Source organism: Gopherus evgoodei, chromosome 1 (genome assembly GCF_007399415.2).
Source record: "Gopherus evgoodei ecotype Sinaloan lineage chromosome 1, rGopEvg1_v1.p, whole genome shotgun sequence".
Taxonomy (NCBI): Eukaryota; Metazoa; Chordata; order Testudines; family Testudinidae; genus Gopherus; species Gopherus evgoodei.
In genome coordinates, this window is record NC_044322.1 from 160,849,665 (window position 1) to 160,875,157 (window position 25,493).

Genomic DNA, 25,493 nt, shown 5'->3' on the forward strand with positions numbered 1-25,493 from the left:
ACATTGGATCTGAATTTACTAGGGGGTTTGTAGTGCCAACAGTCTGCTAGGCGGTTCACAGACAAACATAACAATAATATATCTGACCTGAGGAGCTTGCAATCTAAACAGGCAACATTCAAACAAAGGAAATGGAAGAGAACCAACACACACAACAGTGACTGAATAGTGAAGCTAGGCATCTATCTTGTAAGTTCCATGATTTTTGTATGAAGTTACTTTGCACAATTTTTTTCTGTAAGTGAAAGGTGGAGGAGCAAACCCATGAAGGGTGTAGATCATCAGCATAGACTTCTTGTTAGTGACTCTGGTGATTGCTAGAATAGGTTAATCACCAGTACACATGTAATGGCAATTCAAACTTTTCTTAGGAGATAAAGAATTACTAATTCACTGCAACAGAGTAATCTCTTTCACTGCTAGGGATTCTGTGATAGAAGAAATACAATTTGGTTTTATATCGTGTTTCCTCCTAAAACCTAAAACAGAAAGCACCCTATAAAAAAATTAGACTTGCCATTTACAGTGACAATACGGTACCATTTTGATAATCCTGGCAGATCTACCATACCATCATACTTACAGACCAGAAAACAGATTATTTTATCTGCACCTGTCATTGAAACAGGTATTTGCTTTCAGACCAATTACAGAATATAACCTCTGAAGGACAAGTGGTTAAAATTGTATATATGACTTTATTAATTTAATAGCAGCTGTTTAGATCTTATCGATTTTATGACTGCAACCATATATAAAAATAAATTTATATGACTTTATTAGCAAAATGTAAGATCAGATCAGGTCTACCGGGATACAACCTTCTATCTGGATTTCAGCTGGCCAGCCATTATATCTGTTCTTGCTATCGTCAGAATGGTTGATCTGGTTATTAAAAAAAACAAAAAAAAAACTCTTCAGTTTATCATTTATAGACTGTCATCACTAGTCTGGAAAACTTCATGCCCCCCTGTAGCAAGAGCGAAAGATATGGGGACAGGGGCTTGGAAATCATCGGATATACTTCATGCTTTGCTTATCTTAAACTGGCACCTCCTCATCCCATCATCTATTATATAATCATTCCTCAAAATGTTATAACCCAAACCCCTTATTGCCCAGAAGACCTCATAGCACAGGACATTGATGTTGAAGTATTTCCTGTAGGTAATTTGTTTCAGTAAGTAACACCCAATAACACTCTGGAAGAGACGTGAAACTAGGGATAATTCCGTATATCTTCGGAAAATAGAATAGTTAGAGAAATCTGTGGAAACTGAGCTGGGTGAAGCATATTAATTTCCTTTCCCCTCCTTGCATCACAGAAAGATGACTGCACCGAGTATATAAATTAAAACACACTGCTATAAGGAGAAGTTCTGATACATAAATGATTCCTGTTACATCTTCCTCAAGTCTGAGGCCAGGATTTTCAAAAATGACTTGCGATTTTGGGCATCTCCCTTCCTGGGTGTCCATCTTGAGACTCTTAAAGGGTGCTGATTTTCAGAAAATGCTGAGCACCTACCCTCTGAAATTCAGATCTCCTTAAAGGTGTCTCAAAAGTTGGGCTTTCAAAAATTGAGGCACCCTAAATGACTAGTCACTTTTGGAAACTTGTTTCCAGAAAGAAGTCACAAACACAAGGTTGTGAAGGGTTTGTGAAAATTATAGTTTAAAAAAAACAAAACAAAACAGAAAACAAAATAAACCCTACCTTTTCTTTTTGAATGTTATCTGGTAGGTTGAAACCTTTGGCAGCTATAAAGGCCCAGCTTGACCTGAACTTCATGTTCCATATTTCTTTACTGCCAAGCTCTGCTATTGCTTTTTTTGCACCATCGTTTAATCTAGTAGAAGAGTTGAAAAATGTAATATTGGAGACTTGGAAACTCAGAACTTTAAAAATAAATTATGTAAAAAAGGATATAGTTGGTTGATATTATATGGCGTAATTTCCGATTTCCTATTAATGAATAATTTTTAAAGCTTTCCTGTATCTTCTACTGGAGAACTGTCCAGTAATGTGCCATAAAATTCATGGAACCAATTCTACCCCCACTTATACCTGTGCAACTCCATCAATGTTAATAAAAGACAATGAGTTTGCACAAGGGAGCAGAGAGAAGAATTCTATGTTATGAGGGATTCTCTCTCTTTTGTACATTTTATTGTTGGAAGAAATTTCATGTAATCTCAGCGTCTGAGAGAGGTTCAGGCCATGTTATATGGGCAAGTGTTGAATGGAACAGCATCAAATGACTGAGAGAAGGAGGTAAGTGATTAAACCTGGTCATAGCTCAAGCTGTAACAACTTTTGCTTCTCAGAAGATTGCCACCCTGAGTTCATAGAATATCAGGGTTGGAAGGGACCTCAGGAGGTCATCTAGTCCAACCCCCTGCTCAAAGCAGGACCAGCACCAACACCAACTAAATCATCTCAGCCAGGGCTTTGTCAAGCCAGGCCTTGAAAACCTCTAAGAAAGGAGATTCCACCACCTCCCTAGGTAACCCATTTCAGTGCTTCACCACCCTCCTAGTGAAATAGTCTTTCCTAATATCCAACCTAGACCTCCCCCACTGCAACTTGAGACCATTACTCCTTGTTCTGTCATGTGGTACCACTGAGAACAGTCTAGATTCATCCCCTTTGGAACCCCCTTTCAGGCAGTTGAAAACAACTATCAAATCCTCCCTCATTCTTCTCTTCAGCTGACTAAATAATCCCAGTTCCCTCAGCCTCTCCTCATAAGTCACGTGCTCCAGCTCCCTAATCATTTTTGTTGCCCTCCACTAGACACTTTCCAATTTTTCCACATCCTTCTTGTACTGTGGGGCCCAAAACTGGACACAGTACTCCAGATGAGGCCTCAACAATGCTGAATAGAGGGGAATGATCACGTCCCTCGATCTGCTGGCAATGCTCCTACTTATACAGCCCAAAATGCCGTTAGCCTTCCTGGCAACGAGGCACACTGTTGACTCAACCAGTTTCTCGTCCACTGTAACCCCTAGGTCCTTTTCTGCAAAACTGCTTACTAGCCACTCGGTTTCTAATCTGTAGCAGTGCACGGGATTCTTCCGTCCTAAGTGCAAGACTCTGCACTTGTCCTTGTTGAACCTCATCAGATTTCTTTTGGCCCAATCCTCTAATTTGTCTAGGTCCCTCTCTATCCTATTCCTACCCTTCAGCGTATCTACCACTCCTCCCAGTTTATGCCACCTGCAAACCTGCTGAGGGTGCAATCCATGCCATCCTTCAGATTATTAATGAAGATTTGAACAAAAACGGCCCCGGGACTGACCCCTGGGGCACTCTGCTTGATACCGGCTGCCAACTAGACATGGTGTAATTGATCACCACCCATTAAGCCTGATGATCTAGCCAGCTTTCTATTCACCTTATATTCCCATTCATCCAGTCCATACTTCTTTTAACTTGCTGGCAAGAATACTGTGGGAGACCATAACAAAAGCTTTGCTAAAGTCAAGGAATAACACGTCCACTGCTTTCCCCTCATCCACAGAGCCAATTCTCTCATCATAGAAGGCAATCTGATTAGTCAGGCATGACTTGCCCTTGGTGAATCCATGCTGACTGTTCCTGATCACTTTCCTCTCCTCTAAGAGTTGTAAGCAATTTATTATTCTAGCACTGGGCTGGTACACAAATGCTTGCTTACCTGGTGCTTCCATCATCATGGGTCACCATCAAAAGAAGTGACCCTTGAGGTGCATTTTTAATGAAAGTAGTCATGGGTCCCGAGAAGTCTGTTGATACAACAAATGATTATTCATTACCCCATTACCCCATGCTGATGTACAAAACACCTTATACTCATCTTATTGCTACTTTGCTTCTCAAAAAAACAGAAGTAAGTTACTTATTTTTCTCTAGCTAGGTAATTCCCTCATTCCCATACAGAAGGCCCAATCCTCAAAGGTACTGAGTGCGTTCAACTCCTCCCTCCCAAAGACAGTGAGCATACAGAATGATCAGCACCTCTCAGGAGCTCTGGAGTAAGTAGGAAGAGACAGATTAGACTCAGACTAAGGTCAGAAGGGACCATCGTGATCACCTTGTCTGATCGCCTACAGCACAGCAATCTAGAAATAAAAACAAAGGCCTGATGCAATTTAGCTTTTTTTCTTTAGTATTAAGCTGTGAAATACTCCAGATGAGCAGAGAAATTTGTTTTGCCATCTGTTTTATATTAATTACTGATCATTCTTGGAGATCTTTAGCAATTGTCAAATATTTAATTGAAAAAAATATTTTTAGTTCAAATTTCTTCTGTATGGAAAAAAAGTGTCTACAAGAGACCCTCTGCCACTTTTATTTGGTGATACTTTGGCTCTTACCTCCTTCCCACATGTCAAAAAACTCTGTAGATATAACTTTTCCTGTTTTATCTGCAATAAAGAATGATACACTTTAAATACGGGGAAGGAAAGAGATATGTAAGGGGAAAGTAAACAACGGTTACAACTAAAAATAAAAACTATGAGGAGTCCGGTGGCACCTTAAAGACTAACAGATTTATTTAAAATCTATATTTAAAAAGGTGCCACCGGACTCCTCGTTGTTTTTGTGGATACAGAATAACACAGCTTCCCCTCTGAAAACTAAAAATAAGTGCATCTACTATTTTATATTTATTACTACAGTTTCAAGTTTTCATTAGTGCCAGATTTCCTTCCAAGTTCAGAAAATTAATCTGGTGAAGGAAATTTATAATCATAGTGATTGTCCTTGACAGTATTAATTCCTGCCCACCAATGGCACACAGAAGTGATCAATTAAAGCTATTGTGCAACTGAACTCCACCAACACTGTAGCATGATAGAAAAGATTTCTGCCCAGATTCTTTCAAACAATGGAATTGGCTTTACTTTTTTACTTTATGTTCAAAAGAATGAGTGAATTGTATTATGAACTTTGGTAATTGCATATATACTTTATGCTAGTTCCTAACAATGGCTAAGGTTTTCAAGTGGCTATTGATTTTGGAGGCCCGAATTGAGACAATTTCAATAGCCCTAATTTTCAGTGGACAGGTGCTCAGCAATTTCTGAAAAATTTGGCCTCTTCTCGTGGCTCAAGTTAGGCTCCCAGACTCACTAGTCATTTTAGAAAATCTTGGGAATAAATCATAATTAATTCATTGTTGTTCAGATTGGCCTATTTTTGAGTTCATGAAACAGACGTAAAACTGGAGGTAATTCTGAAGATTTCAAAATTCTTTGACAAATTCACGGAACATTTTTTTTGTTAGTAGGAAAACTGCAAAACCAGTAACCAATTTTCATGTCATGCTTTCAAATGCCAAACTGAGTTAGGCACTGATCGGTTACATAAGACACACACGTCTAGGTAGAGGATGCTTTCCTCTGGAGCACTGTATGCTGCCACTCAGTGGGAAGATCTGGCAACTGCTGCCCTCTTTCTGGCTCATCTTGGCTCTCATCCTTGGCAGGATCAAAGCAGAGGGGGAAGTATCTTAAAAGCATAGGACTCTGTAAAAGTTTATTTTCCACAATTCAGGAGGCAGAGTCCAGAAGTGGAGAAATAACATTCCAGACCTGGGCCTCTCCTGAGCAGAGACCAGAGATCACACCAAACTGAGGATGCTGGATTTTACTGTGCTTGTATGTGGAATGTCACTTTTTTCTCTGTGTTGTTAATCTTGGTTATAATTTTCTCTTCCTTAACAAAAAAACTGTTCATTCAGAACAGAAAGATGACAGCAATGTGAATTAACATATTAAAGTGACACTACCAAAAAAAAAGTGTTGGATACAGTCTGTAGAGGAGAGGTTTAATTAATTAGAAAATATGCAGAGGATGTTTTAGTGTATTGCAATGTTAGATATGTCCACTTTTCTATCTGAACCAGCGGATAAAAGAAGCAAGATAATTAAGGAGTATATGTAAATATTTGTTTAGCCAGAAACTACCTCTCAGTGGAAGGATGGAAGACATTCTATTCTGCAATATTTTCAGAGATTTTAAGGCCCGAAAGGACCACTGTGATTATCTGGTCTGACCTCCTGCATAGTACAGGCCACAGAACCCCACTAAATAATTTCAACTTCAAATCCATAATGTCTGTTTAAGTTGTAGCAGATCCTTCAGAAAGAGATTTAGTTTTGATGTAAAGACTTCAAGAGAATTCACTATATTACTAAGTTGCTCCAATGGTTAATTACCTTCACAGTTTAAAATCTGCACTGTATTTCTAGTCTGAATTTGTATAGTTTCCAATCACTGGATCTTGTTATGCCTTTATCTGCTAGATTAAACAGCTCTCTCTTCCCCATGTAGGTACTTGAAGTCCACAGTGAAGTCACCTCAGTCTTTTCTTGGATAAACTAATTAGGTTCAGCTTCTGTAGTCTTTCATTATTAAAGTTTTGCTGCTCTCAAAGTATTCATGTTGCTCTTTTCTGAACCCTTTCCAATTCTTCAACGTTTTCTTTAAGTGTAGACCTCAGAGCTAGACACAATATTCCAGTAATGGTCTCACTAATATCACATACAGAGATAATAGCACCTCCCGACTCTACTTGATATTCCTCTACTTATACCTTCAAGGATCACAATCACCCTCTTAACTACAGTCTCACACGAAGAACTCATGTTCAGTTGGTTTTCTACTGTGGTCACTAAATCCTTTATGATTTTAATGGAAAGTAAAAATACAAGATAAGTTTGGTAACAAGGAAATGAAACTTTTGGACCATCTATTCAGCTGGTATAAACAAGATATCTACTTCCTCATTGGAGCCACACCAATGTACACAACTTGGTTCTTTACCTACTCACTTGGAAGGTAAATGGATGTATAAACAGAATCCTTTTTTTTTTTTTTTTTTTAATATATATTGCATCATTTGGGGGTCAAAGTAAACACCACACTACATCTGAGCTTGTTTTCCAGACTCAGGGCTCTTATTCTTCACAGGAGGGAACACTATTAAACATATTGCACCTCATCTCAGTTATTAGATAACTAAGAAATTTCTTTTATGTGACATGCAAAGTAATTCTACTCTAATTTAAAATCCAGGGCCACTTGGACAACTTTTCATGATTGTCCATTCTCATCCACTGAAAATTTAAACAAAAAAACATTTTTTTTGTTTATCCACTATTCTAAGATTTTTTTCTTCAAGTGCTTCTTTTTATTGTTGTTAAAGCTAAGATGAATTTGAATCTGATAAAACTAGAAACAGTTTCTGCTGTGTAAGGAAATAACTCCTCCAAGGCAGTGAAAGATGTGAATGCGGCACTCTCTGTACTACTGCCACAGAGAAGGCTGTGGTTTTCAGTCATTCATACATTGCAAGGCCATGCTAAAAGTGACTGGGAATGACAGACTATTATTGTGCTTCGTTACTCTACTTTCATAAGTGTCCAATAGAGAGGAAATGGTAGTTTAAAAAATATAGAGGGAAGACTGTTACACTGCATGTCTGAGATGCAAAATCATTTTTCTTAGTGTACTACCATTGTCTCCATAACATTCTTCTCTTACTTACAATTCACAATGGCAATGTTTATACCTCTTCCAACATTACCCTTCTGTTCACTTATGAGCCTGAAATTGAAATAAAAACACCATCAGTCAGGAATTGTACTTCCAGAAGGGCTGTGATATTTACCCATGCAAAGTCATTCCTGGTATTCTTGTTTTTAGGTTAATCGTTTAATTGAGGAGTCTGCCGAAAGCAATGGAGCCATGTCTTAAAAATCTATGGCGCACTGGACACTTTCCTCCGGAGAGCCCATAATGAGTCTAGTTTAACACTGTAACCTGTACAAGTACAGCACAAGCAGAGTAAAACAACGTCAGAGAAAATAATTAGTTTTGTGGCATCATTCCATGCAGCTTTATAGAATAGGCCAGTGTATCTTCACAACAGTTCCACACCAAGATTTTCAAAAGTGACTATTGATTTTAAGGGCCTCAGTTTTTGAGTCTCTAACTTGAGATACTGTAAAGAGGCCTGATTTTCAGAATGCACTGAATATCCAACCTCTGAAAATTACGCCCTTTTCCGTGTTTCCAGTCCGAAACCTGAGGCACTCACAATTAGTCACTTTTGAAAATCTTGGCCCAAAGCAGTTTATATGAACAGAAGAGAAAAGCCAAGACGCAAGGTTAAAAAACAAGTTAGAGCTAGAACAGGAGGACTACTTTAGTGACAAGCACAGAGAAAACAAAATGATGAAGTAGACTACCAGGAAAAAATCTTACGCGTCAAAGAAACATAAGTATACTTTCAGAATACACACAGTGAGGGAGATTGGAAAGATGCAATGGAACAGAGAAAATTAGGTGGGACTTAGTGTTGGTAATGGACCAAAAAAAAGGGGAAGGGGGGTTATTCTCTACACAGATGGAACAGAATTATTCAGGGTTTAAAGTTATAAGAGATCCAAGAGTTGACACAATGAAGCCAATCATGTAGTCAGAAGAGAGAGAAATTGAAGTGTCAGGGGTGTGTCAGCTGAACAGAAACAAGGACACCGAGTCAAATTTTTGCCTCAGTAAAGTCAATGAAAATTTTGGCACTGACTTCAATGAAATCAGCATTTGGACACAATGATGAGAAAGCAATGAGCTATCCAAAGGGAGAAAACACATGGATCAGAGGTAACAAAAATTGATGAGGATTTAAAAAAAAAGTTTAGAATCATTAAATTAAAAACCACAACATCTAAATGAATCCCACCTCTGGATTTCCAAGCGTGCCTCATTTGCTGTGTGACTGTCCTAGAATCACACCTATACTTTACAGAGGAGACCGGAGATGGTGGTTTCTTGCTTGAGGGACTTAAGGAGCATAGCATGGTCAATAGTATTGAAAGGCGAAAACCCCAAGTCTGGTGGTTTTGTGTTACGAAGTTTGCGTTAATCCAAGAAATGTCTCTTAATAATAAATGTTTAGTCTGTTGCTAAACCAAAATGTCCCTACTACTCCAGGTAGTCCTTGCTTCAACTCGAAGTAGACTGGTACTTACAGCTCATCTTCAAAACAAATCTTGGCAAACTTTTCCTTGCCACCACCACTGAGTAATCGATAAGCATAGCTCCCAGGTGAGCACGGAGACCAGTGGTCACATTTCTGTCTTTTGGGGGGCGGCGCTGTAGTGAATAAGAAAGCACAACATGCTTTGTTTGAGCACTATGTAAACACAATTCATATACCAAAATGACCAATTAATTTCAGTATATAAGAGCAAGGTCACACAAGTACTTCCAAAGGCAAACCTTGCCAATCTACAAACATCCTATCAAAAACACTGCAGATTTATATGAGCTTGAAATTGGCACCTGCTTGCCAAATGAGGAGAGGGAGGAAAGAGGAATCTGATTGGGGAGAATGGGTCCCAGCAGTCCTCTGAGGCCATGGCTACACTGGCGCTTTACAGCACTGCAACTTTTGCGCTCAGGGTGTGAAAAAACACCCCCTTGAGTGCTGCAAGATACAGCGCTGTAAAGTCTGAGTGTAATCAGTGCCGCAGCGCTGGGAGCGCGGCTCCTAGTGCTGCAAGCTACACCCGTAAGGGATGTGGCTTATGTGCAGCACTGGGAGAACTCTCTCCTAGCGCTGGCACTCCGACCACACACACACTTCAAAGCACTGCCACGGCAGCACTTTGAAATTTCAAGTGTAGCCATACTCACAGATGATCTTTTGATCAGTGTTCTAGAGTACTACAAACATAGACAATTGCTCAGACAAACTAGTTTGGTTACAATTTGCAGGAGATAATGTTGCTCGTTTCTTGCTTACGATGTCACCTGAAAGGGAGATCAGGCATTCGCATGGCACTTTCGTAGGCAGCGTCGCAAGGTATTTATGTGCCAGATGCCCTGAAGAGTCATATGTCCCTTCGTGCTCCAACCACCGTTTCAGGGAACATGCATCCATGCTAATGATGGATTCTGCTTGATAACGATCCAAAGCAGTGCAGACCAATGCATGTTCATTTTCATCATCTGAGTCAGATGCCACCAGCGAAAGGTTGATTTTCTTTTTTGGTGGTTCACATTCTGCAGTTTCTGCATCAAAGTGTTGCTCTTTTAAGACTTCTGAAAGCATGTTCCACACCTTGTCCCTCTCAGATTTTGGAAGGCACTTCGGATTCTTAAACTTTTGAGTCGAGTGCCATAGCTATTTTTAGAAATCTCACATTGGTACCTTCTTTGCGTTTTGTCAAATCTCCTGTGAAAGTGTTCTTAAAATGATCATGTGCTGGATCCTCATCCAAGACTGCTCTAACATGAAATATATGGCAGAATGCAGTTAAAACAGAGCAAGACACATATAATTCCCCACACCCCAAGAAGTTCAGTCACAGATGTAATCAACACGTTATTTTTAACGAGTGTCTTCAGCATAGAAGCTTGACCTCTGGAATGGTGACCAAAGCATGAAGGGGAATACGAATGTTTAGCATATCTGACATGTAAATACCTTGTAATGCTAGCTACAAAATGCCATGTGAATGCCTGTTCTCACTTTCAAGTGACATTGTAAATAAGAAGCAGGAAGCATTACCTCCTATAAATGTAAACAAACTTTTTTATCTTAGTGATTGACTGAACAAGAAGCAGGACTGAGTAGACTTGTAGGCTCTAAAGTTTTACATGGTTTTGTTTTTGAGTGCAGTTATGTAACAAAACAAATCTACATTTGTAAGTTGCATTTTCACAATAAAGAGATTGCACTACTATACTAGTCTAAGGTGAACTGAAAATTATTTTGTCATTTTTCCAGTGAAAATATTTGTAATAAAAACAACAAAGTGAGCACTGTATACTTTGTATTCTGTGTTGTAACTGAAATAAATATATTTGAAAATGTAGAAAACATCCAAAAATATTTAATACATTTCTATTGTTTAAGAATGCAATTAAAACTGTGATTAATCACAACTGATTTTTTTTAACTGCATTTTTTTTGAGTTAATCATGTGAGTTAACTGTGATTAAATTGACAGCCCTCTTAGGAGAGCAACACAATCAATTATTCAGTAACTAACAACCCATTTGCAGGTTAAATTACAAACACTGTGCTTCACTTATAATACATTGCATATTAGCAGGAAAAAAAAGTCATGTGACCACATACCCTTAAGTACTGGTTTCTCTCCAATACTCTGAAGATTTTCGATAGCTGATGATAGCGAATCTTCAGGTACGATATCTGCAAATATGTATCCCAAATACCAAGCACACACCGATGCTAACATAAGTCCTGATAACTTCAGGAAGTCTGATAAGAAAGAACAAATCCATTATTTAATGGAAAAAAAAGGCAGCATGTGATAAGAAGTCTACATAGGGCTACTAAAAATATAGTATCTTCTATGGTTCTGCTACACAAATACACTACTTTGAGAGCGTGATGCACAGGCATTCCACACCATTGTAGATCGTCGGTGGGGCTGCAGACAGAGTGAGCGCGGCAGTCAACAATGACAACCACTTCCACCCCTAAAAAAAAAGAGTTCTTAAAACATAACTAACCGCAAAAAACCCCACTCTACCCCCAAGCAGAGGTTTGACCATGGAAAAGGAGACATCCCAGAGATTCCATGAAATCATCAAGTGACTTAGCTATTGTTATCCATTTTAGATTGGCGGCACCCAAATGCTATGGTGATAGGTGGCAGTTTAAAATCCTATTCTACGGATAGCTCACAGTGGGCTCTTTGTATCCTCTTTGAAATACAGGAGACGACTAAGCTAGGCCTGAATAGGCAGATATGTAAATGGAGTTGGGGTTCAGATTGAGGGTGGAGATGTGATATCTAGATTTGCACACATCTGGAGGCCCAGAAGCCTGCAGAGAGATGTGGACAGCAGCCACTAGTCCAGCCACTCTCAATTATAATTTCTACCACTATTGTAGAAGCTATAGTAATGTCTATATAGGCAAGGAGAAAGGTGTGTATTTGCTACGTTTTTGGGAGCGAAACTGATAGATACAGTCACATTGTACAAGACATTTGATTACCCCTTCTCCAGAAACAAAAATGTATACCTTGAGATAAGCATCAGATCCCCTTCCCCCATGTTAATAAAATATAACACTTCTATTGCATCTTTACCTCAAAATGACCCACGTGCTTCACATTGTGAGTATGTGCACTCTGTTCATTAAGGAACTACTTTGACCATCACTGAAATACAGCCTTTTTGGGGGGCTGGAAGATGGGGAAGGGCCAGGGAAAACACGGGAGCTTTTTTATAATACTCAGCAGTTCAGACAAGAAAATCAGGACTAAACAGATTCTCCTGTTTATTTTTAAGTTTCCTGTCCCAGGAATAAATATGGGATATATGCGTAGTTCCCAAATCAAATTCTTGGCCAAGAAGTTCACAAATTCCCTGTGCTTTAGCACAATCCCAGCAAGCTAGGTCCCATCCAGCTGGAGTGGTAGGTGGGGTGAGTTTAAAATGATGTAAGCTAACATGATTTATTTAAATGCTGCTTTAAAACACTAACACTAGGGCTGTACGTGAACCATCATTTCTGTTTCACGTCAAATTCTGAAATGCTGAATTTTTCTCATTCTGATTTGCTATGTGGTGTGACAAAGCTCCGACATTGTCTTGGTGGGTCCTGCGCTTCCTGGAGGATTTCGCTAGCCTCAGAGGCTAATTGAGACCCTCCACGTAGCCCTTCTCTCTCTAGAGGCAAGGGTCACAGCCTACTGAGCCATTTTCATCATAAGCCAGCAAGGGAGGTGAGGAGATGCTACCCTCCCTCACACAGTCTGTTGTCTCACAGTCTCGCTGAATTAATCGAGGAAAGGGAGGGGGAAGGGAGCGAGCCCAGGCCCGCCCTCTACTTTGGGCTCCAGCCCAGGGACCCTAATAGTAGCAGCTATCTGTAGTTGACTTTTTGAAATAGGATGAGTACAATTCCCTGGGCCACTTCCCCACATCAGCCCCCACTTCTTCAACAGGGATAGCTCAGTGATTTGAGCATTGGCCTGCTAAACCCAGGGTTGTGGGTTCAATCCTTGAGGGGGCCACTCAGGGATCCAGGGCAAAAATCTGTCTGGAGATTGGTCCTGCTCTGAGCAGGGGGTTGGACTAGATGACCTCCCGAGGTCCCTTCCAACCCTGATATTCTATAACACTTCACCCTTACCTTGGGGCCTCCTTCCTTGTGCCTGATGGCTTTTTCCTGCCCCGTTTCTCAGGCAGCACGGCTTCCTCCTACAGCTCCTGATACATGCCTCTAACTGGGAGGCTTTTAACTAGTTCCAGCCAGCCCTTAATTGGCTTCATTTGTCCCAATCAACCTAGCTGTCTCCACTGCTTTCTAGAAGGCTCTTAATTGGCCCCAGGTGTCTTGATTAACCCTGGAGCAACTGCCATTTGGTTACCATGGTAAGAGGGATTTGTTTAGTCCAGGGGTCAGCAACCTTTCAGAAGTGGTGTGGGGAGTCTTCATATATTCACTCTAATTTAAGGTTTCGCGTGCCAGTAATACATTTTAACCTTTTTAGAAGGTCTCTTTCTATAAGTTTATAATATATAACAAACCCACTGTATGTAAAGTAAATAAGGTTTTTAAAATGTTTAAGAAGCTTCTTTTAAAATTAAATTAAAATGCAGAGCCCCTCTGGACCGATGGCCAGGACCCGGGCAGTGTGAGTGCCACTGAAAATCAGCTCACTTGCCACCTTCGGCACGTGTGCCATAGGTTGCCTACCCCTGGTTTAGCCTGTGGCTAACATACCTGTTTCACTCTACTTTCCTATAGCCATCTGGCCTTGCCCCATCACAGTGGAAATTTCTAAATTTCTCGCAAAATGGAATTTGTTAAAAAAAAATCAATTTCAGGTCAGGTGAAACATTATACTTCAATAAAAATCAAAATATTTTGTATCCATTTTGACTTTTTATATTATAATTTAGAACATAAAATAAAAATTGGAGAAAAGTCATTTCAAAATGGAAAATTGAAATGTTCCAGTCCACAGAAGTCAAAACAGAACATTTTGACCATAATAGAATGCTTCATTTTGATTTTTATTTTTGTTGATGAAATGAAATTTCATCAACACTGACACATTGCTGAGAGTTTAGAATGCAACAAAATGGCATTTCTGATGGAGGTAATTAGCTATTGCAAAAGAGTGCTTTGTACTAGAGCTAGTTGAAAACAGGATGTAATTTTTGCAAAACATGTCAAAAATTACATTTTGGGGTCAAAATTTGACTTTTCCAATAAAAAACTATATTGAAAAATTGAGTCACGTTTTAGTACATTTTGGCTAGCTCTATGTAGCACAGGGGTTCTCAAACTGGGGGTTCTCAGGGGGTGGCGAGCTTATTACGAGAGGTCACGAGCTGTCACCCTCCACCCCAAACCCTGCTTTGTCTCCAGCATTTATAATGGTGTTAAATATATTTTAAAAAGTGTTTTTAATGCATAAGGGGGGTCGCAATCAGAGTCTTGCTGTGTGAAAGGGGTCACCAGTACAAAAGTCTGAGAACCCCTGATTTAGCATTCACTGATTGCTAAACCCTAGAGTATGATTTATCTGAGTCAACATGTCTGAGGTTGTTTGGTTTTTCTACCACTCCATTCAACTGAATGGATTTAAGTAATGAAAACAGAAGATTCTTTTAAAGTAAAATGTGAACTATGTTAAGAGTTGCTGAGCAGCAAGCTAGACAGGATTCATGGTCACCGTCAAAAAAGTACAGAAACTCAGTTTCTTTCACCTTTTGCAGATCAAATGTGACACTGAATATAACTGTCAAAGTGAAGAGCAGAACTTTGATGAGTTTGGTGATTATGTGAGAGATATTAATGATCATAAAAAATAGCCAAGCTGTTCTGTTAAATAAGCCTGGAACAAGGTTCTTAGCTTTTTAACATTAGCTGAATTCAAGAGAAGTCTTTTGTTCATTTTCAGCATCCAAAGAAAGACAAAGGTCAATCAATGTTTATGCCATTTAAAACAAATCTGAAAAGCAAAATTTTCCACTTGATTAAAAAAAAACACAAAACAAAACAAACCACACGTGCAACCTTCCTTTACACATTACCAGCAACGAAGTACAAAATAAGCATTTTAAAGAAATAATTGACGCACTTAGCTTTGGGTATACTCCTCCAGACAAATTTCAACTGACAGACCCACTCCTAGTGATTGTCTCCATTGAAAAATAACTCAAGTTTTCTATGCCTGAGTATTCCTCTTGAGCTAGCCTAGCCCTAGCAGGAGCAGCAACACACCCAACACGTAATATTTGAGCTAATTTGTCCACACAAGCACAGCACTCACTCATATGGCATTACACTTTTGTCTTCACTAACACAAAGGTGTGTGGGATGATGGCTTTTTTTGTTTGTTTACAGCTAGATAATAGACAGTTATCCCACTGTAAAATCCTAAGTACAGACAAAGCACTTTTATTGCTTATCGCAAGATGCCTAGGTGAGGCCAGCACTATATTCCTGTCTGTAGTTGACTTCACCTAGTTTACTTTTCAATAAAAGTAGTGCCTTATCTTCACTAGGATTTTACAGCAGTATAGCTAACATATTTGTTAGTTATCCTGTGGTAAAACACACCATTTTTGTCAGTAATGATATAGCCTAAGGGTATGGCTACATTTGGAATTTCAAAGCACTGCCCCGGCAGCGCTTTGAAGTGTGAATGTAGTCAGAGCGGCAGCGCTGGGAGAGAGCTCTCCCAGCGCTGCATGTAAACCACATCCCTTATGGGTGTAGCGTGCAGCGCTGGGAGCCGCGCTCCCAGCGCTGCTGACCTGATTACACTGACGCTTTACAGCGCTGTATCTTGCAGCGCTCAGGGGGGTGTTTTTTCACACCCCAGTTGCAGCGCTGTAAAGCGTGAGTGTAGCCAAGACTTAAGACTTCTGGGGGCATATCCCAGGGTTTTTAGTGTTGCAGTTAGCTGAGTTGCTCCATGAATTCTTTCCCAGTGAATTGTGGGAGGCCTTTTCTATATTTCCTAGGCACCTGGGGGGAATTGTGGGAAAGTGCTGGAGGACTAGCAGCATTTGAAGGGAGATAAGACCACTCTGTAGCATAGACACAAGTTAGCAGCTGATGAGTTGTACTAACTCAAGCGTTAGCCTATACCCCCTAAAGGGGCAATCAACAAGGGTTAAAAGCACCACCACATTCAAGTTCAGAGTTTGCCTGTGTGGATGTGGGACTCAAGTTAGGCACAATACTCAAATTCTATGTTGATTTAACTTTAAAGTGAAGACAAGTCCAAAGAGTGTCCACATTCACTCAAGTTAGCCTAACTCAAGAGATGCAATTTTAAATAACTCTAGTTAAGGCTATGTCTTCACAACAGAGTTAAGTAGTCCAATGGAAATAGAGGAAATAGTAAAGGAAGAACTAAAAGGATCAGCGTTGACATTAAGGAAAGATGATGAAACATGAAAAATGACCCTACAAGAGCTATAAGCAGCCATCCTTGGAAAACTGCACTCTTAATTAATGTTACTGAGTTTATTTCTAAATAGAAAAAAGGAGAACACTCTGTCCAAGCTGCTGCAGATACCATTCAAGAATACGAAGAGAAATATCCAGAGGAAGTCTTCGCCATTAGCTCTGGCAATAAAAATAAAATGAAAAAAGATGAGTGAATGTCTCAGATGGATTCATCCTTAGCTTCTGATATATGAGTTTTCACCACAGTATTTGAACCTCACTGAGTAAGAAAGAATACCTAAACTGTTCTAAAATGCATTCAAATATTCTTCTGTAACCACCATCAGATTCATTTTGTTTGAAAAAAAGGGAACTTAATGTCCCAGTTTCCCCAAGACATTTGAGAAAATCTCAAGAAGTTTCTCTCTCCATAACTACATCCAGCTACCATAAATAATGTTGAAATTTGCATATACATTATGATGAGGCCTTCAATTAAAAAAAAGGCACATTTTTCATATGGCACTAGAATTACAAAAGCAAACTTAGAGGCTTCAGAGGGTATGTCTACACAGCTGCAGAAGTGAGCCTCCCAGTCCAGGTCGACAGACTTGGGGTATGTCTACACTTACAGTTTTGCAGCGCTGGTAGTTACAGCTGTGTTAGTACAGCTGTATAGGGCCAGCGCTGCAGAGTGGCCATACTTACAGCAACCAGCGCTGCAGTGTGGCCACATTTACAGCACTTGCAGCGCTGTTGGGACTGGTGCATTGTGGGCAGCTATCCCACAGAGCACCTCGTCCCATTTCGGCGCTGTGGCTTGTGGGAAGGGGAAGGAAGTGTGAGTGTCTTTCCACTTCCTGTTCCAACGCCCCGTGGTGCTTTGCTACACATTCCGAGCAGTTTGGCGGCATTGTGATTCTACAGCGCTTTCTCTGCGATTTTTGTTATAAATGGATCCTGAGCAGCTGATGACCTTATTGATGAATGTTGCCAGCACATCGCGCTTGGCAGTGGAGCTATTCCTTCAGCTGCAAAGAGAGGGTGACAGTGAGAGTGACATTGACAGTGAGGAGTCAGACGATGATATTGAATCGCCTCACTGTGAAGACAGTAAATTGCTTGTGGCAGTAACAGATGTGCTCAGCTCCGTGGACCGGCGCGTTTGGGCTCGGGAAACCAGCACTCAGTGGTGGGATCAAATCGTCCTGCAATCCTGGGATGACAAGCAGTGGCTGCAGAACTTTCGGATGAGAAAAGCCACTTTCATGGCACTGTGTGCTGAGCTCGCCCCTACCCTGCGGCGCAGGGACACGAGATTGAGAGCTGCCCTGCCAGTGGAGAAGCGGGTGGCTATTGCAATCTGGAAGCTGGCAACTCCAGACTGCTTCAGATCGGTGGCGAACCAGTTTGGAGTGGGAAAGTCTACCGTTGGAATGGTGCTGATGCAAGTTTGCACAGCCATTAATCGCACCCTGCTAAGAAGAACCGTGACTCTTGGGAATGTGCAGGACATTGTGGATGGCTTTGCAGAAATGGGGTTCCCTAACTGTGGAGGGGCAATAGATGGGATGCATATTCCTATTCTGTCACCACCCCACCTGGCATCAGAGTACGTTAATCGCAAGGGGTATTTCTCCGTGGTTCTGCAAGCGCTTGTGGATCACCGTGGGCGTTTCACTGACATTTACTCAGGATGGCCTGGAAAGGTGCACGATGCACGCATCTTTAGAAACAGTTCCCTGTTCAGGAGGCTGAGGGCCGGGACTTTTTTCCCAGACCGCAAGATCACAGTAGGGGACGTCGAAATGCCCACTGTGATCCTTGGAGATCCCGCTTACCCCTTAATGCCCTAGCTCATGAAACCATATACAGGGAAGCTTGACAGGAGCAAGGACCGGTTCAACTACAGGCTGAGCCGGTGCAGAATGACTGTGGAGTGTGCTTTTGGCCGTTTGAAAGCACGCTGGTGCTGTCTTTATGGGAAGCTAGATTTGGTGGAAAGCAGCATCACCGCTGTTATATCTGCGTGCTGTACCCTCCATAATATTTGTGAAGGGAAGGGTGAAAGATTCAGTGAGGAATGGACCTCCGAGGTTCGACGCCAAGAGGATGAGTTTGCTCAGCCAGAGAGCAGGGCTAATAGGGAGGCCCAGGAAAGGGCTTCAAGGATTAGGGATGCTTTAAGGGAGCAATTTGATGCGGAGAGCCAACAGTAATGTTTGATGCATTTGATGTGCTTTGCTTTACCTTGGTGTATAATATTTACCACTTCCAGCAACAATATAACGTAGTGAAATAGAAAAAAAAATACTTTATTCAACATACAGTACATAACAGGCAAGGGGGTTGGGGTGGTGGACTGTACATTCACAGGTTTGAATATGCCCTATTTTGATCACTATTCAATGTCTGCTGCACTTCAGGATTACTATGCTGCAGAATAATGGGGGTGGAGTGAACAGGGTAAGAATTATAGTTATCAGGGCTGGTAGGTGATCTTACAGGTGTTGGGGGGAGCTGGGGATAATAAGGAACTGGCTGCTGGAGAAAGTTGTTTTGTGGAAATACTGGGGAACAAGGAAGAGGGCTTTGGGAGGGCTGTGGGTTACCACAGTACATATTTGTCTGCATGGCTATAATAGACTCGAAAGACTCAGTTTGGCGAGCCAGGAGGCTTATCATCTGCTTTGTGGTTTTTTTGGAAGACAATTCCTTTCTCCTGCTTTCTGTTTGCCTCCATTCATGTACACTGTTTCTCCATTCATAGGTCTTCTCTCTCCATTCCTGTGTCTTCCTACTTTCTCTGTTGTAGTGGCTCATAACAGATTTGATCAATTCCTCTTTTGATTTTCTAAGATTCCGTCTCAAGTTCTGCAACGTACGTGAGGCCGGTGATCCGGCTGCAGTAGTCAAGGTCACTAGAAAAAAGAGAGAGAGAACCATGTAATACACAGAGGCTACATTGTTTATTATCACACGTTGAAGGACTTTTTAGACTTTTGGTAGCATCCTTCTCACATACCTCACATAACACAGAGAGGGCAGGCAAGCTAAGTCATGGCGAGCAATGGGGTGAGTGGTTTTGCCCCGATTTCCCCTTGGGAGTGGAAATTGACCAGTGGGTCACTGGGGTTTATCAGCAATGGGGGGACAGTAGTGAACAGGAAGGTGGTGAGCTAGCTGCTTGGGGGGGGGGTGTGTTCTTTGGTCCGCGTTCACGCTGTCCTGCTGGGGGGGTGGGGGGGGAAGCAACACGTTGCTGGATGCCTGCTTGGAGGGGGGGTGGGGAACACCGGAGCACACTGCGGTGCTGGATGCCTGCTTGGAGGGGGGGTGGGGAACACCGGAGCACACCGCGGTGCTGGATGCCTGCTTGGAGGGGGGTGGGGAACACAGGAGCGCACCGCGTGGCTGCCTACGTGCTGGGAGGGGGGGGTTAAAAACAGAGCACCATGGGCTGGGGAAACGTGAACCTGGCGCCCTGCACTCAATTATCCCTAAACTCTCAACAGGGTTTCCTACTGCCAGGCATATCACTGCTGCGTGTTACCTGGGAAGAGAGGGAGGGTCTTCTACAGGAATGTGGATACCGCCCTGGCCCCTATGCAGCTTGCCTGTGTGCAGCCATGGTCCCTCCACCCCTCGCTGCACAGTGGATCGGACGAGTTAGCCTGACCGGGACAGGGACCACGGTGGCTCTCCCGATCAATTTGAGAAAGCAAATTGCAAACGCTCTTGCAGCAACATTTCAAGAGATTACTGAGGCAGATTACAGAGACGTGATAGAGCAAATCAATGGGCTATTCCACGTTTAGGCATGCATGCAGGCAGCCATAACCAAAATCCTCCTCTCCCAAAACATAAAAATCTACTTACCCCGAGCACGATCCTCAGCTTCTTCCTCAACATCAACTTCCAGCTGCTGCGACTGGCTAGCCTCCTCCTGGCTTGAGAAGAGCTACTGGCTGCATGTGTACTGGGACTCCGGGGTGTCTCCCTCCATGCCAGTAGCCTCACTGTCACCGTCCTCTACAACCTCCCCACTTCTCCCTGCTCTGAACTCTCCATCGTGCTCCTAGGATTGGCAGTGGGGTCACACCCAAGTATGGCATCCAGCTCCTGGTAAAAACGGCAGGTTGTGGGGGCAGCTCCTGAGCGGCGATTTCCCTCACAAGCTTTGCAGTAAGCACTCCTCAGCTCTTTAATTTTGACCCTGCACTGCAATGCGTCCCGTTCATGGCCCCTTCTCATCAAGGACTGCGATATCTGCCCATAGGTATCATAATTTATCCTTCTGGAGCGCAGCTGTGCTTGCACAGCCTCCTCTCCCCAAACACTAATGATGTCCTGCAGTTCTGCATTGGTCCATGCTGCGGCTCATTTGGTGTGTGGAGGCATGGTCGCTGAGTGATTGATTGATTAATTGCACTCCACACCTGGCTGAGCAAACAGGAAGGAGATTTTTTAAATTCCCGGGGCATTTAAAGGAGGGGTCAGGTGAGCCCAGGGCAGTGGAGTTTGCATGATTACCAGAGAGGCTTCTAAGGTATGCTGGGATACCTGCTTATGCCACGGAGGTCAATAAAAACGCTGGTGAGTGTCTACGCTTGCTGACCAGCGCTGGTGATCCAGCGCTGGATCCTCTACACCCGAGGCTCGACTGGGTGTACGGCCAGCACTGCAAACAGGGAGTTGCAGTGCTGGCCGTGCTGTGCAAGTGTGTACACATCCTAAGTTGCAGCGCTGTAACCCCCTCACCAGCGCTGCAACTCTGTAATGTAGACAAGGCCTTGGGCTAGTGAACTAAAAGAGCTGTGTAGACAGTGCTTTAAAGTTGTGTCTCAGAAAGGAGCCCTCCATAGGCTTTAAAGCCAAAGTCGCAACTTCAAAGCACTGTCTACACAGCTATTTGTAGAGTGCTAACATGAGCCTTGCAACCCCGAAGCTGTTGGGCTGGGGGAGTCTACAGAGCTGATGGAAGTCAGACCTACCCAGACAGACACAATATATTATAAATCACTGCAGTCTCAGTAGAAACTTGGCCTGATCTAATTAACTAAGAAATGGAACAAATGAAGGATCAAATTGAAAATGATTCAGGGAACCTGTTACTGAGCCAAAAAAAAAAAAAAAAGGGTCAGAGGTCAAGCCAGAAAGAAGAAGGTGAAAAGCTTCTGATGGAATGTAGAAGTTAAAGATCCAGGTTTCTACCACAAGTCTATATTTGTGAAGGAGGTTGAGTCACAGCATTTTGCATCAAAATGGTTGAAATTTTTACAACTAAATATCATAGAAAAAAGAATTGATTTTAGAACTTTAAAAAAATAGCAGAGGCTCTGCAGCCCTGTCCACCCAGTTGAGCATCAGTCAAGTGTTCCTTATTGTTCAGTTAGGGGTTTTATTATTATTTTAGTTTTTAATGGTTGGTTTGGTCAAATTCTGTAATGGACTTGGTGTTGAAAGAGCAAATAAATTAGTCAAAAGTGTATTGGTGCCTAAGAAACATACAAAAGAGCAGAAGGCCTAATTAGTTAATGGAGGAAGGACTCAGTTATCGTATTCTTGTGGTTTACTTAAATAACTGCAAGCTTGTTCATTTTTCCAATGTGTGCTCATCTCTCTTTCCCCCCTCCTTCCTCTTCATTTAAAACTAGTCGCTGCTCACTACACTCCCACTACCATGACACGTGGCATCATAGTGTACATCTTTATGCATATCACTCCACACTGAACAACAAGGAGAACAATAGCGACATACACATCGGTACCTGTGAAAACCACCTGGCAGTGTATATGTAACTACATCGTTGCAGGTTTCAGATACATGGACGTAAATGTTCCCCTGTCCTATCTCTGTTTTCACTTGGGATTTCAAAGTCACAACGTGGGTAAAAGATTTTTAACTTTGTATTTGTTTGTTTGCACTTGGACTTTGCTCTCTGCTTCTTTGCACATAATGAAGTTCTATTTTTTGGAGACTCAGAGTATCTTTATTAGTTTACACCAGGAATTACAGTGACTAGCAGGAAGTAAAGCCCCACCCATAGTAAGAACACCCAAGAGATTTTATGCAACAACAAAAACAACAACAGACAATACCACTATGGCTGACTGTTAAACTGGCCTTTTAAGATCTCCCTTAGCTGTATAGCTCCACAGTTGGCTGTTCCAATAGCCCTTGATGTTCAAATTCAGCAGACAGTCTGTCCATCTCACCCCTTCATCCTGATGGCAGCTTTTACCCCTTTGCCTCACAGATATTACGCGTTACTCAACATATAGCTAGAACTAGGAAGCTATTTTTCCTCTCTGAGATCCAACCTACTGAATACGCCGTGCTAGTGTCCATTCAATCGGTACCAAAAGCATATTCTAAAGTCATTCTGCACCTGTTGAGATGGTAGTTGAATTTTTCCTTGATGCTGCCAAGGTGACCAGTGTACAGCTTCATGAGCCAGAGGAGCAAGGGATAGGCTGTATCCCCCCAGGATCCATATTGGCATTTCAATATCACCTGTGTTAATCTGCCCACTGGGGAAAATGTCCCTTCTTGCAGTTTTTTTTTTTAAATCACATGTTCTTAAACATGCAAATATCATGCACCTTCCCTAACCAGTCTACCTTGATAACAGTGACTTAGGTCACCAGTGATTCACTAGCAGTTATATAACCATGAAAAAATATCCCTCTCCTTTGATATACACCAGTACCTCGATATAACACCACCCGATATAACAAATTTGGATATAACACAGTAAAGCAGTGCTCCCGGGGAATGGGGGGGCTGGAACTCCGGTGGATCAAAGCAAGTTCAATATAACACGGTTTCACCTACAACGCAGTAAGATTTTAAGATTTTTTGGCTCCCAAAGACAGCGTTATATCGAGGCAGAGGTGTACGTGGTGGCAGAGGGGGAGCCAGAGCAGAGCCAGAAGAGAGGTGAGTTTGTGTTATCACCCCACATGAGTTTAGTGGGGTTCCAGAACATGATCCCCAGCTCCCCAAAATCCTCTGGCAAATCGGTGGTATCCCACAGAACACTGTGCAAATGATCCACAAGGCAGTGAGGCAGACGGTGCAGGGCACTGGGGCAGTTACCTATCTGTGGGGCACTACATTTTACACCAATGCAAGCATTCGTGGTGAGTACATGCACTAGCACTGACACACCCGTGCATGGGCCAAAGGGTGGCTGTGCTAGCCAATCAAACTTGGAAGTGTAGAGGTGGCCAGAGGGGGCAGAGAGAGTCCCAGGCGATGCCAGTGCAACTGGAGAGAAGGCAGCCGCCGCCCAGGAGAAGTGCTAAAAGAAGCAGAGATGGGAGAGGGGACGAGAAGCCCCAACACGTCTAATGTGCCAAGCGCCTCCCGGAAGCGATCGGGGGACAAACATCAGGAAGCAGCAACAGGCTTCTTCTCCGGGTCCAGCGCTGGGCTGCCAAACACACCCGCCCAGCCCGAGCGAAGCAGGAAGCTGAGCTCCGGCGACCAGCCAACACCCTTGCAAGGGCACCGCGGGGAGAGGGGATCTGCCCGCACCACTGCCCCGCTCCCCCCAAACCCCCGGGAGAAGCGAGCAGCGCCCGCCACCCCTTCCCCGCGCCGGCAGCCGGGCCCCAGGGCAGGGGGCAACCCGCTAGCTCCCGCCACCCCTTCCCCGCGCCCGCAGCCCGGCCCAGGGCAGGGGGCAGCCCGCTAGCTCCCGCCACCCCTTCCCCGCGCCCGCAGCCCGGCCCAGGGCAGGGGGCAACCCGCTAGCTCCCGCCACCCCTTCCCCGCGCCCGCAGCCCGGCCCAGGGCAGGGGGCAGCCCGCTAGCTCCCGCCACCCCTTCCCCGCGCCCGCAGCCCGGCCCCAGGGCAGGGGGCAACCCGCTAGCTCCCGCCACCCCTTCCCCGCGCCCGCAGCCCGCCCCAGGGCAGGGGGCAGCCCGCTAGCTCCCGCCACCCCTTCCCCGCGCCCGCAGCCCGGCCCAGGGCAGGGGGCAGCCCGCTAGCTCCCGCCACCCCTTCCCCGCGCCCGCAGCCCGGCCCAGGGCAGGGGGCAGCCCGCTAGCTCCCGCCACCCCTTCCCCGCGCCCGCAGCCCGGCCCAGGGCAGGGGGCAGCCCGCTAGCTCCCGCCACCCCTTCCCCGCGCCCGCAGCCCGGCCCAGGGCAGGGGGCAGCCCGCTAGCTCCCGCCACCCCTTCCCCGCGCCCGCAGCCCGGCCCAGGGCAGGGGGTAGCCCGCTAGCTCCCGCCACCCCTTCCCCGCGCCCGCAGCCCGGCCCAGGGCAGGGGGCAGCCCGCTAGCTCCCGCCACCCCTTCCCCGCGCCCGCAGCCCGGCCCCAGGGCAGGGGGCAACCCGCTAGCTCCCGCCACCCCTTCCCCGCGCCCGCAGCCCGCCCCAGGGCAGGGGCAGCCCGCTAGCTCCCGCCACCCCTTCCCCGCGCCCGCAGCCGGGCCCCAGGGCAGGGGGCAGCCCGCTAGCTCCCGCTCTCTCCTGTGCGCGGCGCCTACTCACTGCTCCAGCCCAGTCGCATCTTCCCGGGCAGCGGGGCTGCCACCGGCCCCCCACCACCTGCACCGCCGAGAGCCCGGCCGCGGTCCAGGCTACGGGGGCAGGAGGAAGAGCGCAAACTCGCCGCACCTGGGCGCCCGGGCGGGCCCGCCCCGGGGGCGGGATGAGTCACACGTGCTAATGGCTGGGAGCGGAGCGGAGCTTTCTGCCCGGCCAGAGACCGCTTTGCCGCCAGGAGCCGGTGCTGCCCCGGGGGGAACGCCCGCTGGGCAATCGCGGTGTCAAAGGCGGCTCGGCCGCCAGCGCACCCTGGGGGCTGGGCTGTAGGGCGAAGCAGCAGCGATAGCAGCGCTCCCCGCCCCCATGGCCGTTTGCATCCGCCCGGGTAGCGTTGCCGGGCTTGTCTCCACTGCCAGCGCTTTCGGTTTCAGTCTGAGGAACTGCCGTACTTACAGTGTACACAACCTTGCCCGCAGGGAATGCTCTCTGGTCTGCCCTCCTGGGCTCAGCAAAAGAGCAAAAGGTTGCTTCACTCA

General features: G+C 44.3%; 1 protein-coding gene across 2 annotated transcripts; it reads right to left on the minus strand.

Annotated features, from left to right (window-relative positions):
* Positions 1 to 678: 678 nt before the first annotated feature.
* Positions 679 to 25,493, minus strand: FAM3B (family with sequence similarity 3 member B). Of its 2 annotated transcripts, none has more exons than XM_030577445.1 (8): positions 25,411 to 25,493; positions 11,145 to 11,288; positions 9,028 to 9,151; positions 7,542 to 7,600; positions 4,363 to 4,413; positions 3,684 to 3,771; positions 1,718 to 1,850; positions 679 to 885 (listed from the first exon to the last, which is right to left on the minus strand). In XM_030577445.1, the coding sequence occupies exons 2-8, from the start codon at positions 11,263 to 11,265 to the stop codon at positions 796 to 798; spliced, it is 666 nt and encodes a 221-aa protein (XP_030433305.1). In that variant the 5' UTR covers positions 11,266 to 11,288; positions 25,411 to 25,493; the 3' UTR covers positions 679 to 795. The 2 variants fall into 2 exon arrangements, with proteins under 2 accessions (XP_030433305.1, XP_030433295.1); XM_030577435.1 differs by lacking the exon at positions 25,411 to 25,493 and adding an exon at positions 24,961 to 25,080.

Bases quoted from the DNA above. Each gene is read 5' to 3' on its own strand.
- FAM3B (XM_030577435.1), bottom strand. The intron at 7,601-9,027 runs GTAAGTACCAGT...TTTCAATTTCAG, and splicing joins ATTTGTTTTGAAGATGAGCT to GCTCATAAGTGAACAGAAGG. The intron at 886-1,717 runs GTAGGGTTTATT...TTTAATAACCAG, and splicing joins ATAACATTCAAAAAGAAAAG to ATCAACCATTCTGACGATAG.